The sequence below is a fragment of the Mytilus edulis genome, chromosome 11 (assembly GCF_963676685.1).
Source record: "Mytilus edulis chromosome 11, xbMytEdul2.2, whole genome shotgun sequence".
Classification (NCBI taxonomy): Eukaryota; Metazoa; Mollusca; class Bivalvia; order Mytilida; family Mytilidae; genus Mytilus; species Mytilus edulis.
This window is the reverse complement of record NC_092354.1, coordinates 64,653,140-64,665,672: the sequence shown is the minus strand read 5'-3', so window position 1 is coordinate 64,665,672 and position 12,533 is coordinate 64,653,140. Positions and strand designations below refer to the sequence as shown.

At 31.4% G+C, this 12,533-nt stretch overlaps 1 protein-coding gene across 1 annotated transcript; it reads right to left on the bottom strand.

Moving 5' to 3' along the window:
* Positions 1-350: 350 nt before the first annotated feature.
* LOC139496066 (C-type lectin domain family 1 member B-like) lies at positions 351-8,793 on the bottom strand. The gene is made up of 7 exons (XM_071284502.1): positions 8,658-8,793; positions 8,216-8,260; positions 7,238-7,402; positions 5,831-5,931; positions 4,308-4,401; positions 1,931-2,159; positions 351-451 (listed from the first exon to the last, which is right to left on the bottom strand). The coding sequence occupies exons 1-7, from the start codon at positions 8,719-8,721 to the stop codon at positions 442-444; spliced, it is 708 nt and encodes a 235-aa protein (XP_071140603.1). The 5' UTR covers positions 8,722-8,793; the 3' UTR covers positions 351-441.
* Between the last annotated feature and the right edge of the window lie 3,740 nt (positions 8,794-12,533).

Genomic DNA, 12,533 nt, shown 5'->3' with positions numbered 1-12,533 from the left:
TAACCCCGCCGCATTTTTGCGCCTGTCCCAAGTCAGGATCCTCTGGCCTTTGTTAGTCTTGTATTATTTTAATTTTAGTTTCTTGTGTACAATTTGGAAATTAGAATGGTGTTCATTATCACTTAACTAGTATATATTTGTTTAGGGGCCAGCTGAAGGACGCCTCCGGTTGCGGGAATTTCTCGCTACATTGAAGACCTGTTGGTGACCTTCTGCTGTTGTTTTCTTCAATGGTCGGGTTGTTGTCTCTTTGGCACATTCCCCATTTCCATTCTCAATTTTACATAAACATAATACATACAAGTATGCTTTGTTTGTATTACAAAACAACTAATAATTAAAACTAGAGCTTGCAATAATACTTCTTTATGCTTTTACGAAATTTTCAAAATAACACAAATGTCAAGTTATAATATACTGTGTTCTGCTTCGGTCTTGAAATCAGCCAGACCTGGAAAACAAACACAAATAATTAAATCAAGATATATAGAATCGTGTTCATCTTAGAGTTATCGAACAAATTATCATAAATAAAAATATATTTTTTAGTTTGGAATGTTGCCAGGGTCAACAATAGTTATAATGATTTCGGTTGCCGTTTGCCCATTAATTACTTTGTGTGAATTATATATATACACAATTTCAAAATCCTTTGGTATATATGTAGAATGTTTAATGGAAAACACTCACAATGTGATTAATAAAATTGAGAATGGAAATAGGGAATGTGTCAAAGTGTCAACAAAAACCCCCAATAGGCATCAATACAGCGAGAAAATCTCGCAGTAAGAGCCGTGCTTCAGCTGGCTTCTAAGCATAAATATAAGGATACATTTTTTCAAAAAGTATACCTCGCTAGAAATACGCTTCTCGGAACCATTTTGCATAACTCATACATAGTATGATGCAAACGCCTCATAATAACTTGTCCTTATTGGTACCTACAAGTTTCTCGATAAAACATTTCTGTGGCAAAAAATGTGGTAGCATCGTAATTAGGTGTATATGAACAGCCTCTTCACTAGGATGCGATAACAACATAGAATTGGCGTCATTATCGTTATATCTATGATCTTGTAAATAGAACCTCTACCATTTATGCCATTGTTTTTTTGTATTTTCGTCTAAACTTTATGATAAAACAGTGCCGCAATATTTTTTTATTTTTAAACAACTATTCCATATCCTTTTATTCTATAAGCAAATGCTTCACAAAAGGTTGAGTGTTCACAAAACATGTTTTACCCCGCCGCATTTTGGCGCCTGTCCCAAGCCGGGAGCCTCAGACCTTTCTTTAGTCTTGTTTGTATGTTGGTTTTTTTTTTATTTTAGTTCATTTATATCTTTAGAGGTTAGTTCGATGTAAACTTTTATTGAATTAATACACATTTTGTTAAAAGGCCAGCTGAATCCCGCATCAGGGAGCGGGATTTTTTCGCTGTTTTGTCACTGTTGGCCATCAGCTGTTTTCTGCTGTTTGGTCGGGTTGTTATCTCTTTGACACATTCCCCATTTCCATTCTCAATTTTATTTTATATTCTTAACATTAGACAAATATTCTACAAAATATTCATTTCAATTTCAAATAATATTATGAAGGAACTTCTATTTCACGACATACATGTAAAAACTGGTTAAAACAACAAATGTTATGATATTGATTATTGAAAGAAAAACAAATTATCATAAATCTGTTGTAATTCGCCGTTTCTCGTTGTTTGTACACCAAAATGAAAATAACGTTACGTCATTGGTTGAATTTCTATTATTTATCACATTTTAAACCATTCAAAACGTTCTGGTATACGCTTTTGGAAATATAACCCAGAATGCATTAGATTCTGAAACGGCGTATTGTGTGTTCGGAATTTGTTTATATGACAACTTGGTTTTTTTTCAAAATTATGTAATAAGATGACAAAATTCTTACATGAGCTCACAGACGAAGTGTTTCTTGTTCTCATCGCAAAATTCTTTTACAAACGGTTCCCACCTCCTACCGTTACCATCATGATTATTATATGCGAGCACACAACTTCCTTTATCTTTAGCATATCTCTGATCCACAAAATTTTGATACATGTTAGTAATTATTGTATTGCCTGAAGGCCATTCGAAACTCGATCCATCGTTCGACTTTAATCCTATCCAAAACGATGCTGCACATAGAAAAGTTTCATATTAAATATTATAAGATGTATTGTGAAAAATTGTACATAACAATATATATATTTTGCAACAATCATGTACTACTGTCCTCGTTCATATTGTCACCAAAAGGGATTACTCAGCTGCATTTTTATGAGAAACAAAGTTGTTTCCAGCGTGACTGGATATTGTTATTTGCACGAACCGTTCGTCTGGTGTATTAGATTATAAATCTTTTATATTTGAGGATGTTTTAGCCATTGCGTTGTCAGTTATTTTCGAATGATGAGTTTGACTGTCCCTCTGGTATTTTTCGTCCCTCTGTTATATTGATCGTATCTGTTATTATAATCATGTTTATTTTATATTAAACCTCAATCAAAAAATGTTTTCCAGCCGAGTAACTAGCCATATTCTGGGTGGTCTGTTGTGTCTAAATGATTGAAAAGATTAGTATTAAACAGTGAGTATGTAGGTAAATATTTCCTATATCATGTGTATGAATTCGTTACAAATTATAATTAATTATTTGTTTGTACTAAGCCACACCTGTGTTCCTTAATGTAAGTAATCGTTCCAATCAAAGAATTTCTTTCAGAGTGACATTAATTGTTATTATAAACAATACATGATTGTCTTTTCATTCATACATGTGAACGATGACAAAAGAGAGGCGAATGATACCAGAGGGACAGTCAAACTCATAGATTAAAAAAAAACATGCATTGGTGATCATGTGACCTTTTTCTATATGTAAGATTTTGTCCAGAACGAGTTCTAGTGTCGCTTGCGTTTTGGTTGATACCCTTGTTGATGTCTAATATCTCATTATGAATATTTTAGAATACGCACATACTATTAAGGTATGACCGAGGCTTTAGGCACCTGTTCGACTTATCCGTTAAGGTGTGACCGAGGCTTCCATGGGTCAGGTTGGGTATAAGATTTATGACAAGTTGTTCTCGAGTAGCAGCTTTTACTTCTGGTGCATTCTTACAAGATCCGATTAACAAAGCAAAGTGTCTTGTTGTTTTTGTTATATCATTCTCTGTATGTTTATTTCAAGAGAAGTTGTTAATAAACTCATCATAGGTACCAGGATTAAAATTATATATTTACGCCAGACGCGTGTTTCGTCTTCAAAAGACTCATCAGTGACGCTCGAATCAAATAATGTTTAAAAGGCCAAATAAAATACGAAGTAAGATATTGAGAATTCAAATTATTGACATTAACTACGGTTTGGTTTAATGAACAGGCAAGCTGTACGGGTACTGTCCCGGGTCTCCGTTCTGCAGTTGTTAGGGAAAAACGTTCCCTTTTAGGGGTTAATCTTCATCATCCATATCTTCTTCCAGCTTTCTAACACTTATTTTTGCAGGTTGTGACTATATGTTGCTGCGAACTGTATCTTACAAGTGATGTAATCAAGGGAAAACTGAACGGTAACTAGCTACCAAGTGAGTGTCTCCTTTCTGTTATAGTGGAGATTTATCGGCATTTGTATTTTCATTCATCACTTACTGATGCGTATTTAAGCGTATTGAAGTTACTAAGACCTTTGTCAGAAAGGATGCTGCCATCCTAACTGGTAAAATATCAGCAAAACTATCAATTAGAACTATTAGCTATGCTATAGCTTTCATTAGTAAGGGAGACTTACTCGGTTTTTTTTTATTTGAGCAACACCGGCCAAATTTGTTTAATTTCTCAGTGAGACTTTGGATGTCAACACTTATTTCCCTAGTGTTTCTATTTTTTAAATTCTTTTTCTCACTTTTTTTCGTAACCTTCTTTTACCTTTATTAAAGATGCTTTATATCCGTTTTGCTCTACAGCTGGTTGAATTTTGTGATTATCAGCTTTGTTGGTACTCTTAGGTCAATAATCATTACGGTATTTTCTTTGAAATATTTTTCCATGTTTTCAATACCAATGTCAATAAAGCAATAAACCTGAAATCATTCTTATTTTCATCTTTATTGGTTCTTCCCCGTAATAAAATTTTCCGATTAACTAGTTAACGTTTCTCTGCTTGCATTATTGTATCAAGAAGAACAATGCCACCCGGATATTAGGCTTCTTTTAGGTGTTTATTATTTGATCTGATATTATGCAAACGATTCAGTAAAAATTACGAGGGTAGTAATGAACCTTACCAACTTTTAATGATTGCGTTGTTGCCATAAGGTAATCGTCTTCCTCTTTGTTATTGATTTCGACAAGTGATCCACAAATATCAGTACAGTATGCCTTCAAAACATTTCAACCAGTATGACCAAACACAAAACATATAACATGTTCATCTTTAAATGCCTTTTACAAAATGTGTTTTAATGTTATCACTATTTGCACAAATGACCATTATCAAAAGAAAAAAACGTAAACCAAACAAAAGCCAGGCACCTGTCTCTCAAAAACACATTGTTGATAGAAATTCATTTGATAAAATTTACTGTAAATACCAGAGCATTGCTTTTTATTGCTATTGTCACAATGCAAATTTAACAAACTACCTGTCAAATCTAGACCATTCACCTTTTTTTTATGAATATTTATAGAACAGCTGTTCGAAGAATTCTAATAAAAAAAAATATTCAACTAGTGAACGAAGAACTCAGTAATTAACGATTGCGAGTAGCGCATGAGATAATTACCAATGTTGTTCGGTCACGAATATTTTTAGATATTTAAATTCTATAATAAGTTATTCTTGTTATTACATTGGCAAATGGCTTTATTTCTTGAAATTAAAGTAGAAAAATTAAGGTACTATATATTTTTCTAACCATTCACAATTTGTTTTGATCAAACGTCATGACAACGACTATTGTTGTGCGAAGTCAGAGGAGTGACATTATCACGTTTATTTCACATGTGAATTTTTATTCCATTGGAAAGTATATGTAATTCATTCCAACTAATGCAATAATTATAATTAATGACCTTTAAAAATCTGATTCATCTCTTTTTTCGTAAAGATTGTTTTTGTCGAGATTTCAAAGGACCATAGTACAGACCTATGAATATGCAGAATTTCCTCAAAAATAAGTGTCTTATGGTTTTATGTTGAGTTTCCAATTGAATTGTCTATACCTAATTTATTTATCAATCAGTTTATGTAATGTCATTTACACACACAAACAATGTTGCTTATGGCTTTATGTCGAAGACAACAACATATGTGTCATGGCGGTCGGTTGAAAATGAAGAACAAATTATATTATATTATTCATAACGATACAATTGATATTTAAACATTGACAAAATAGGATTCTGCCCGTCAAAATACTTTCTATCCAATCATATCGTAATATTTTGGCACATGAAAGTTCGTTTACACTTAAAAAAAATAACCAAATTAATTCAATCTATCATATACACAAATGCATTCAAAATCTTTTCCCAGCTCACAGTCTCAGAGGTAAAAATAAAATTCCTTTTTACTATTGCCATGAAACTTTGAAATGAGACAAAAATACTTGTCCATCATTTGAGATTGTATTGTTTATGTTCAAACGTTGTTTGATTGCTGTCTCACTAAGATTTACGTTTTCTGTTATTTGTTTCGAGAACCATTCATTATTGCTAATTTGTAACGAGATTTGTTAAATATTTAAAAGAAAAACAATTACAATTTGTTTTCAATTAAAATATGTTACGATAGAAACAATAAAAATACCTCTGCTTCGGAATAGTTTTTCTGAGTAAAGTTGACAAAGACATATTTGGAACCACCAAATGATTGGACATTTATTCCACCAATTTCATCGCGTGGAACACCTAAATAAATAGAAACCAAATTTGATTTGATAATATAAACTTATTAAAGATAACATAATGTGTATGCAGTAATTAAGACGGATAGAAAGCCTACACTACAAAAGTTCACAAAGTTGCAGTAAATATGACTTGGACCATCAATGTCTGAGTATAAAAGCCTAAAAATGACCTGATACAGTATATACAGACCCAGAATTCATAAATGACATTACATCACATAGTTTTGATTGGAAATATCAAATTCAGTTGAGGGATCAAGTAAAGGCAAAATAAAACACATTTGAAATAAACATCGATGTTTTAAATTCAGTTTCGAAATGTAAAAACAAAGAACACAATTTAAAGCTAGAAGACTTCAAGCCTGCCTCAGTATGAATTGGCATAATTTTTGGTATTTATTTTGATTCACTCATGAAGTCTTTGCATCGGAAATAAACATATTTGTTCTAAAACCAGTTGTTGCCATGAAACGGGTTATATTTTTCTCATATATGTTATGATGGTATGATACTAAACTCTAAAACCAAAGGGATTTTTTATTTGCTTTCATACGATGAAGACATAATCTCACATTCAGTGTAGTTAGGGTTTGGCGCTTGCATGTCAGTAACTTCAAGTAATCTTTTTCGAAATTATCACTGTCAATTTGTTAAGTTTCTTTTGTTACCTTTTCTGACATCGAAATCTCCGGTGCAGAGATCACATCGGTTCCATTTAGTATTACGTAACACTATAATCATACCAAGTGCAATATTGCGAAATCTCCTGTGCAGAGTTAATAGCCATGCCATACATGCTTCATATTGAGTGAAGTGTTACAAAGTATTGAACGGAACGGATATGATCTCTGCACCGGAGATTGGTATTACGGAACATGCAAGGAACGAATATGAACTCTTCGCCGGAGATTGATAACTTAATTCACATCGGCTGAATTTGCTTTGCTACATTTGACAAATATACTAGATACATGAATAAAGTCACAATTGGTGTCAATAGGAAAACCGAATGTTCTAAAAATATGAGGAAATGAATCTTTCTATCGGCAAAAAATAAATAAATTTATGGATGGGTTTGCACGGTCAGTAATAATGAACAGTAACATACAGCTGTTCAATTAGCCGTTTCAGAATCTAACGGATTATGGATGATTTCATTGTTCGTACACCTAAATGAAAATATCGTCACGTCATTGATTGAATTTCCTTTTAACCAATCCCGACGTTTTGGTGTACACTTTTGAAAATATAACCAGGACGCATTAGATTCTGAAACGGCGAATTGTTATGTATGTAAATATTCTTACATGTTGCATTTATGTTACTCCAATTGCCCGTATGTAAACATACAATATAGTCATCACCAATCAGATTAAACCCGTCTCGGCAGGACAAACGAGCCACTGCGCCTACAGTTTTGTCTCCTACATCGATATTTAAGCACGTGTTTGTTTCAGTTTGGTTACATTTTACTGAAACAAAAACCAATGATATACCTACATAATTAAAGTGTACAGAAGCGAGACTGAAATGTTGTGTTACATGTATATATTATTTCTCAGTATGCAATTTGTAAAAATTGTTTATTTTGTCGTAACTGTCAAATAGTTAATTATTTTTTTTGTGCTTTATTGTAATTTTATTTATGAAAGCACGCTCTGGAAGACAGCTTGAATTGCAAAAGAATAGTAAATACGCATATCTATCATACTAGCATGACTTTTATTATTTTACCTTGTTATTGGTATAAAATGTAAACAAGCATAACCCACTGTACTATACAGCTTCGAGCATATGTTGGATTATTCAATTTAATTATTTGAATTCGTTTTGCAATCTAATATCATTGTGATACAAATTATATGCAATCGTCAGCACAAAAATATCAAACCATTATTATTATCAAAAAAAATAGTTTAAGTCTTTCAATTCAAAATAGCTCTTTGATGTGCGCCCATCAATAAGGAAATGTCGACAGTGTTGGTCTTTTGATGATGCATTGACATATTTTATTGCTAATATTTTATCAAATCGATGTAAATCATTACTTAATAGCAGTGTTACATAATCAATAAATATAAATAAAAATATATAAAAACAAAAAGTTTGCATACAACTAATGTTGTGTTGTTCCGAAAAGTATATATTTTTTTTATTTGTATTTAATTTCTTGCAGAAAAACCTATATTCTTAGCGCGTACACATGTATTTTTTTCTTCTTCTTTTTTCTAAATAAAATCAATGAATAAGAAATAAAAAGATTGTATAATGTAAAGGGGAATTACCTTCAGGTTGGTCTGAATGCTTTTTTTTACAATTTTTCGTTTTTCCTGAAATACAATTTTATACATTTTCCTTTTAAATTGTTATTTTTTCAGCATCTTGTATGCGATTATATGGATTGAATGTTGCCATTCAATTAAACACTTATGAAAACAATGAATCAAACAATTTAAACGAATAATCTAAAACTGATATAACAAAGAAAATTATTTTACATGTTTCTATTTTTAGTGTGTTGTCTTCCTACATAATTCAACTATTGTTGTATAAATATATTATTTCAGAGGTTATATTTTGTAATATAACAAAGGAAAATAAAAAACAAATACTAAACAAATCCCTCCGTTCAATGTTACTTTACAATCATTGAAATTTAACCTAAAATCTTCTTGAATTGTGATATGTCTAATAAAAAATGAGCTTTATAAAAAATAAACAAATTACTTTGAATTGATAAAACACAAACAAGTTCCAACATTAGTACGACAGCAACCAATAAGAATTTCATTTTGGCTTCTTTACAGCAGTTTTCGCATTCAATGATATCAGGAATCTTTGGAAACAACTTCAAAACTACAATATGTACATATATTATATACTACATATCACATGACATCTTCTGTGAACGTGTATTTTTATTGTTTTTTTTTTACATGAAGATAATATGACAATTTTATATTGATCTGATATCTCAGTAGGTAGGCAATGGCGCTTAATTTATAATCCATGTAACTTTCTTACTAACTATCGATAGATTATTCCGCGGGTTAACGACCTTCCAAAGATTCGTATCCATGTACTTCAGATGGAAATTTGCCCATTAAACCTATAGCAATACGATTTCAATTTTATAATGAAATTGGTGTACTATTGACGCACTGATGTCTTCCTGCGTTGACCTAAAATAAAATATCATGGAAACTTGAATATACTCCGTGCTACAAACCCATTTAATAGAAGGTCGAAAGATTCCAGACAACATTCAAACTCATAGATCGAATAATAAACTGACAATATAATGGCAAAAAGAAGAAAAAGACGAACAATAGTAATCAAGAAACAACACAGAAAAGCAGGGTTCCTCCACCAGTTTCTACAAAGGAAATACCGGGTCAGAAATAAGACAGTTTTTATCAATTCGTTTGCTGTGTTTGAGCTTTTGATTTTGCCATTGGATAAAAGACTATCCGTTATGATTTTCCTTGAAGTTCGGAATTTTTGTTATTTTCCTTTTTTTTCTCCATACCGTTCTATAAGGACATTGAGGATTTGTTTGAATAAAAATGATAAACATACCTATGACTATTTAAAAGGAGATGTGATATGAATGTAAATGAGACAAATATCCACAAGAGACCAAATTACACGGAAATTAACTGCAGTAGGCTACCGTACAGCCTTCAATAATGAACAAAGCTCATACCGCATAGTCATCATGATAGTCCCCTTCATGTTCATTCTATGTTAAATATTCATCCATCATCTACCTTTGTTGAAAGTCTTCAATCAGAAATGTTTACAATTGACAAATAAAATGTATAGTCGTAAACTAGATTGTTATTGATTTAAGATAAATATAGAAATTGAGGGAACATGTCTCGTCTGGAAATGAAACAAGGTGATATAATTGTCCAGGAATTTTAACACGAAATCATGCATCCTTATTTAAAACAACAGATACACGAAAAAGGGACTTATCTGCCTTGGTTTAAATTTGTACCAAGAGTACCAGTGACGCTCGAATGAAAAAGAAAAAAAAACCCACAGTTGATGCATTGAGGGCCAAAATTTTCTAAATATTTAGCATTGTCTCATTGTCACTAATGCCAAATCTTCTTATGATAAGGTTATTATAACAAGGATTTGACAGTATTAAATTATTGTATAACATTGAAGTTGTTTTTAAACTAAAATTACGACATCTGTAGCGAGATGGGTTTTTTTTTAATGTAAAACATCAATGATGTTAGAACGATACATGTAGCTTCCCGGTGTACATTTGTTGTTTGTATTTTGATTTGCTGATTATTAACAAATGAATTTGTGCATCTTTATCGTGAAGAAAATTTAGAAGAATCTGAACAGCAGCTTTGTATACTTCAAAAAAGCTTTGAATCAGTTTAACATCTGTTCAGGTCTTATATTTGTCTAATCAATTTGTCAGATTGGAACATCGGCAAACTACTCCAATCATAATTCATATTTCATTGTGTAAATGGTGTAAAATGAGATAAACAGTTTTAAACGAAGGGAATGCAAAACTAGTAAAAAGTAAAATTACAAAAAAAAAAACATTCCGGGAAAAATTCAAACCGGAAAGTCCCTAATCAAATGCCAAAATCAAATTCTCAAATACAGCAAACGAATTGATATCAACTGTCATACACATGATACAATACATTTTTTATTATTATTATTGTCGCCATGATTATAGCATTTTATAAACAAAGAAAACAGGAATGTTTCCGTAGTACAAGGATGACCCTCTCGCGGTAATCATTGTCTATGTTCAGTGGACTGTGCAATCGGGGTCAAAACTCTTAACTTCACATAAACATGAGCGAGATCATATCATACGGAAGATGTGTACTAAGTATTAAGTTGATTAGACTTCAACTTCATCAGAAACTACCTTGACCAAAAACACATGTTATTTCTAGTGTATTGATATAAACATAATGAAAACACGCACTAGTCAGAAAAACTGAAATAAATAGGAAGGTTAATATGTTAGGGCTAAGGTTTTGGCTCTTGCATCATAGATAATTTTACTCAATATGAGCAGTGTGGTTTTCTACACATTGTGTAATTAACTCATCATAGATACCAGAATTAAATTTCGCATTAATGCAGACGCGCATTTCGTCTACAAAAGACTTATCAGAGACGCTCGAATCCAAAAAAGTTTAAAAGGTCAAACAAGGTATGAAGTTGAAGCGCACTGAGGACCAAAATTCTTAAAAGTTTTGCCAAATACAGCTAAGATAGTATATTCCTGAATTGAAAAGCCTTAGTATTTCAAAAAATCAAACATTTTGTAAACAGTTTATTTATGAATATGACCATATCAATATATGCTTTGTTAGAATTAATAATTGCTTGTTGATTGTTGATTAACTATCAGTGCTAGGTATTCGCATGAGAACATTCAATACCTCAAATGTTTTACTTATTAATATAGATCGAATATTTGCGCCTTTAAAACAAACGAAATGTAAACATTATTCATGTGTTATTCTTCGAAACTTTTTAAGTTAAAAAACTGTTTCAACTGTTTCGAACACAAACTAAAAGAAAAATCTATAAAACTCTGAACTTCGAGGAAAATTCAAAACGTAAAGTTCCAAATCAAAATGCAAATAAATTGCTCAAACACATCAAACGAATAGATAACATCTGTCATATTCCTGACTTGGTGCAGGCATTTAATTATGTAGAAAATGGTGGATTAAACCTGGTGTTAAAGCTAGCTAAACCTCTCACTTGTACAATGTATGACAGGTGCATTAATTTCCATCATGTTGACAACAATTAGGGAACCAACAGATAAAATAGGTAAATTTGTAAGGAAAAGCAGGGGTACAGCAGTCAACAACGATTTATAATCTTAATAACTATAAAACAAAAAAATATGTAACAAAGAAGCACAAAATGGCATATAAACCAAGTATATTAACAAACACATGTTATTTCTTGTATATGCTAAACATATATTTAATAAATAATGAGTAATTGCCATGTTGTCATTTACAAAATCATACCAAGAAATTGTTTATCAATATTGTGTAGATGTTTTCAAACTAAAAGTACAACATCTGTAGTGAGATGTTTTTTTCTTAATGTTAAACATCAATAATGTTAGAATGATACATGTAGCTTCCTTGTGTACATCTGTTGTTTGTAATATGATTTGATGATTATTAACAAATGAATATGTACATCCTTATCGTGAAAAAAATTAAGAAGAATCTTAACAGCAGCTTTGTATACTTCTACAAAAAAAAATAATCAATAATCTGTTCTGATCTTTTACATGTTTTACTTTTCTGATCAATTTGTCAGATTTGAAGATTGACAAACTACTTTATGAATTGTTTTACATTGTTTTACATTGTCTTATCGGGGCCTTTTATATGTGACTATGCGGTATGGGCATTGCTGAAGGCCGTACGGTGACCTATAGTTGTTAATGTCTATGAATAACAACTCTCATATAATACCACCTTCCAGATATTTTGTTTTTAAACAAAGAAATTAAGAATGTGTCCATAGTATACAAATGTCCCTCTCGCACTATCATTTTTTATGTTTAGTTGACCG

Bases quoted from the DNA above. Each gene is read 5' to 3' on its own strand.
- LOC139496066 (XM_071284502.1), bottom strand. From the start codon at position 8,721: ATGAAATTCTTATTGGTTGCTGTCGTACTAATGTTGGAACTTGTTTGT. The intron at 7,403-8,215 runs GTAATTCCCCTT...TTTTTGTTTCAG, and splicing joins GCATTCAGACCAACCTGAAG to TAAAATGTAACCAAACTGAA. The intron at 4,402-5,830 runs GTATTTTTATTG...AATGTTTTGAAG, and splicing joins AAAACTATTCCGAAGCAGAG to GCATACTGTACTGATATTTG.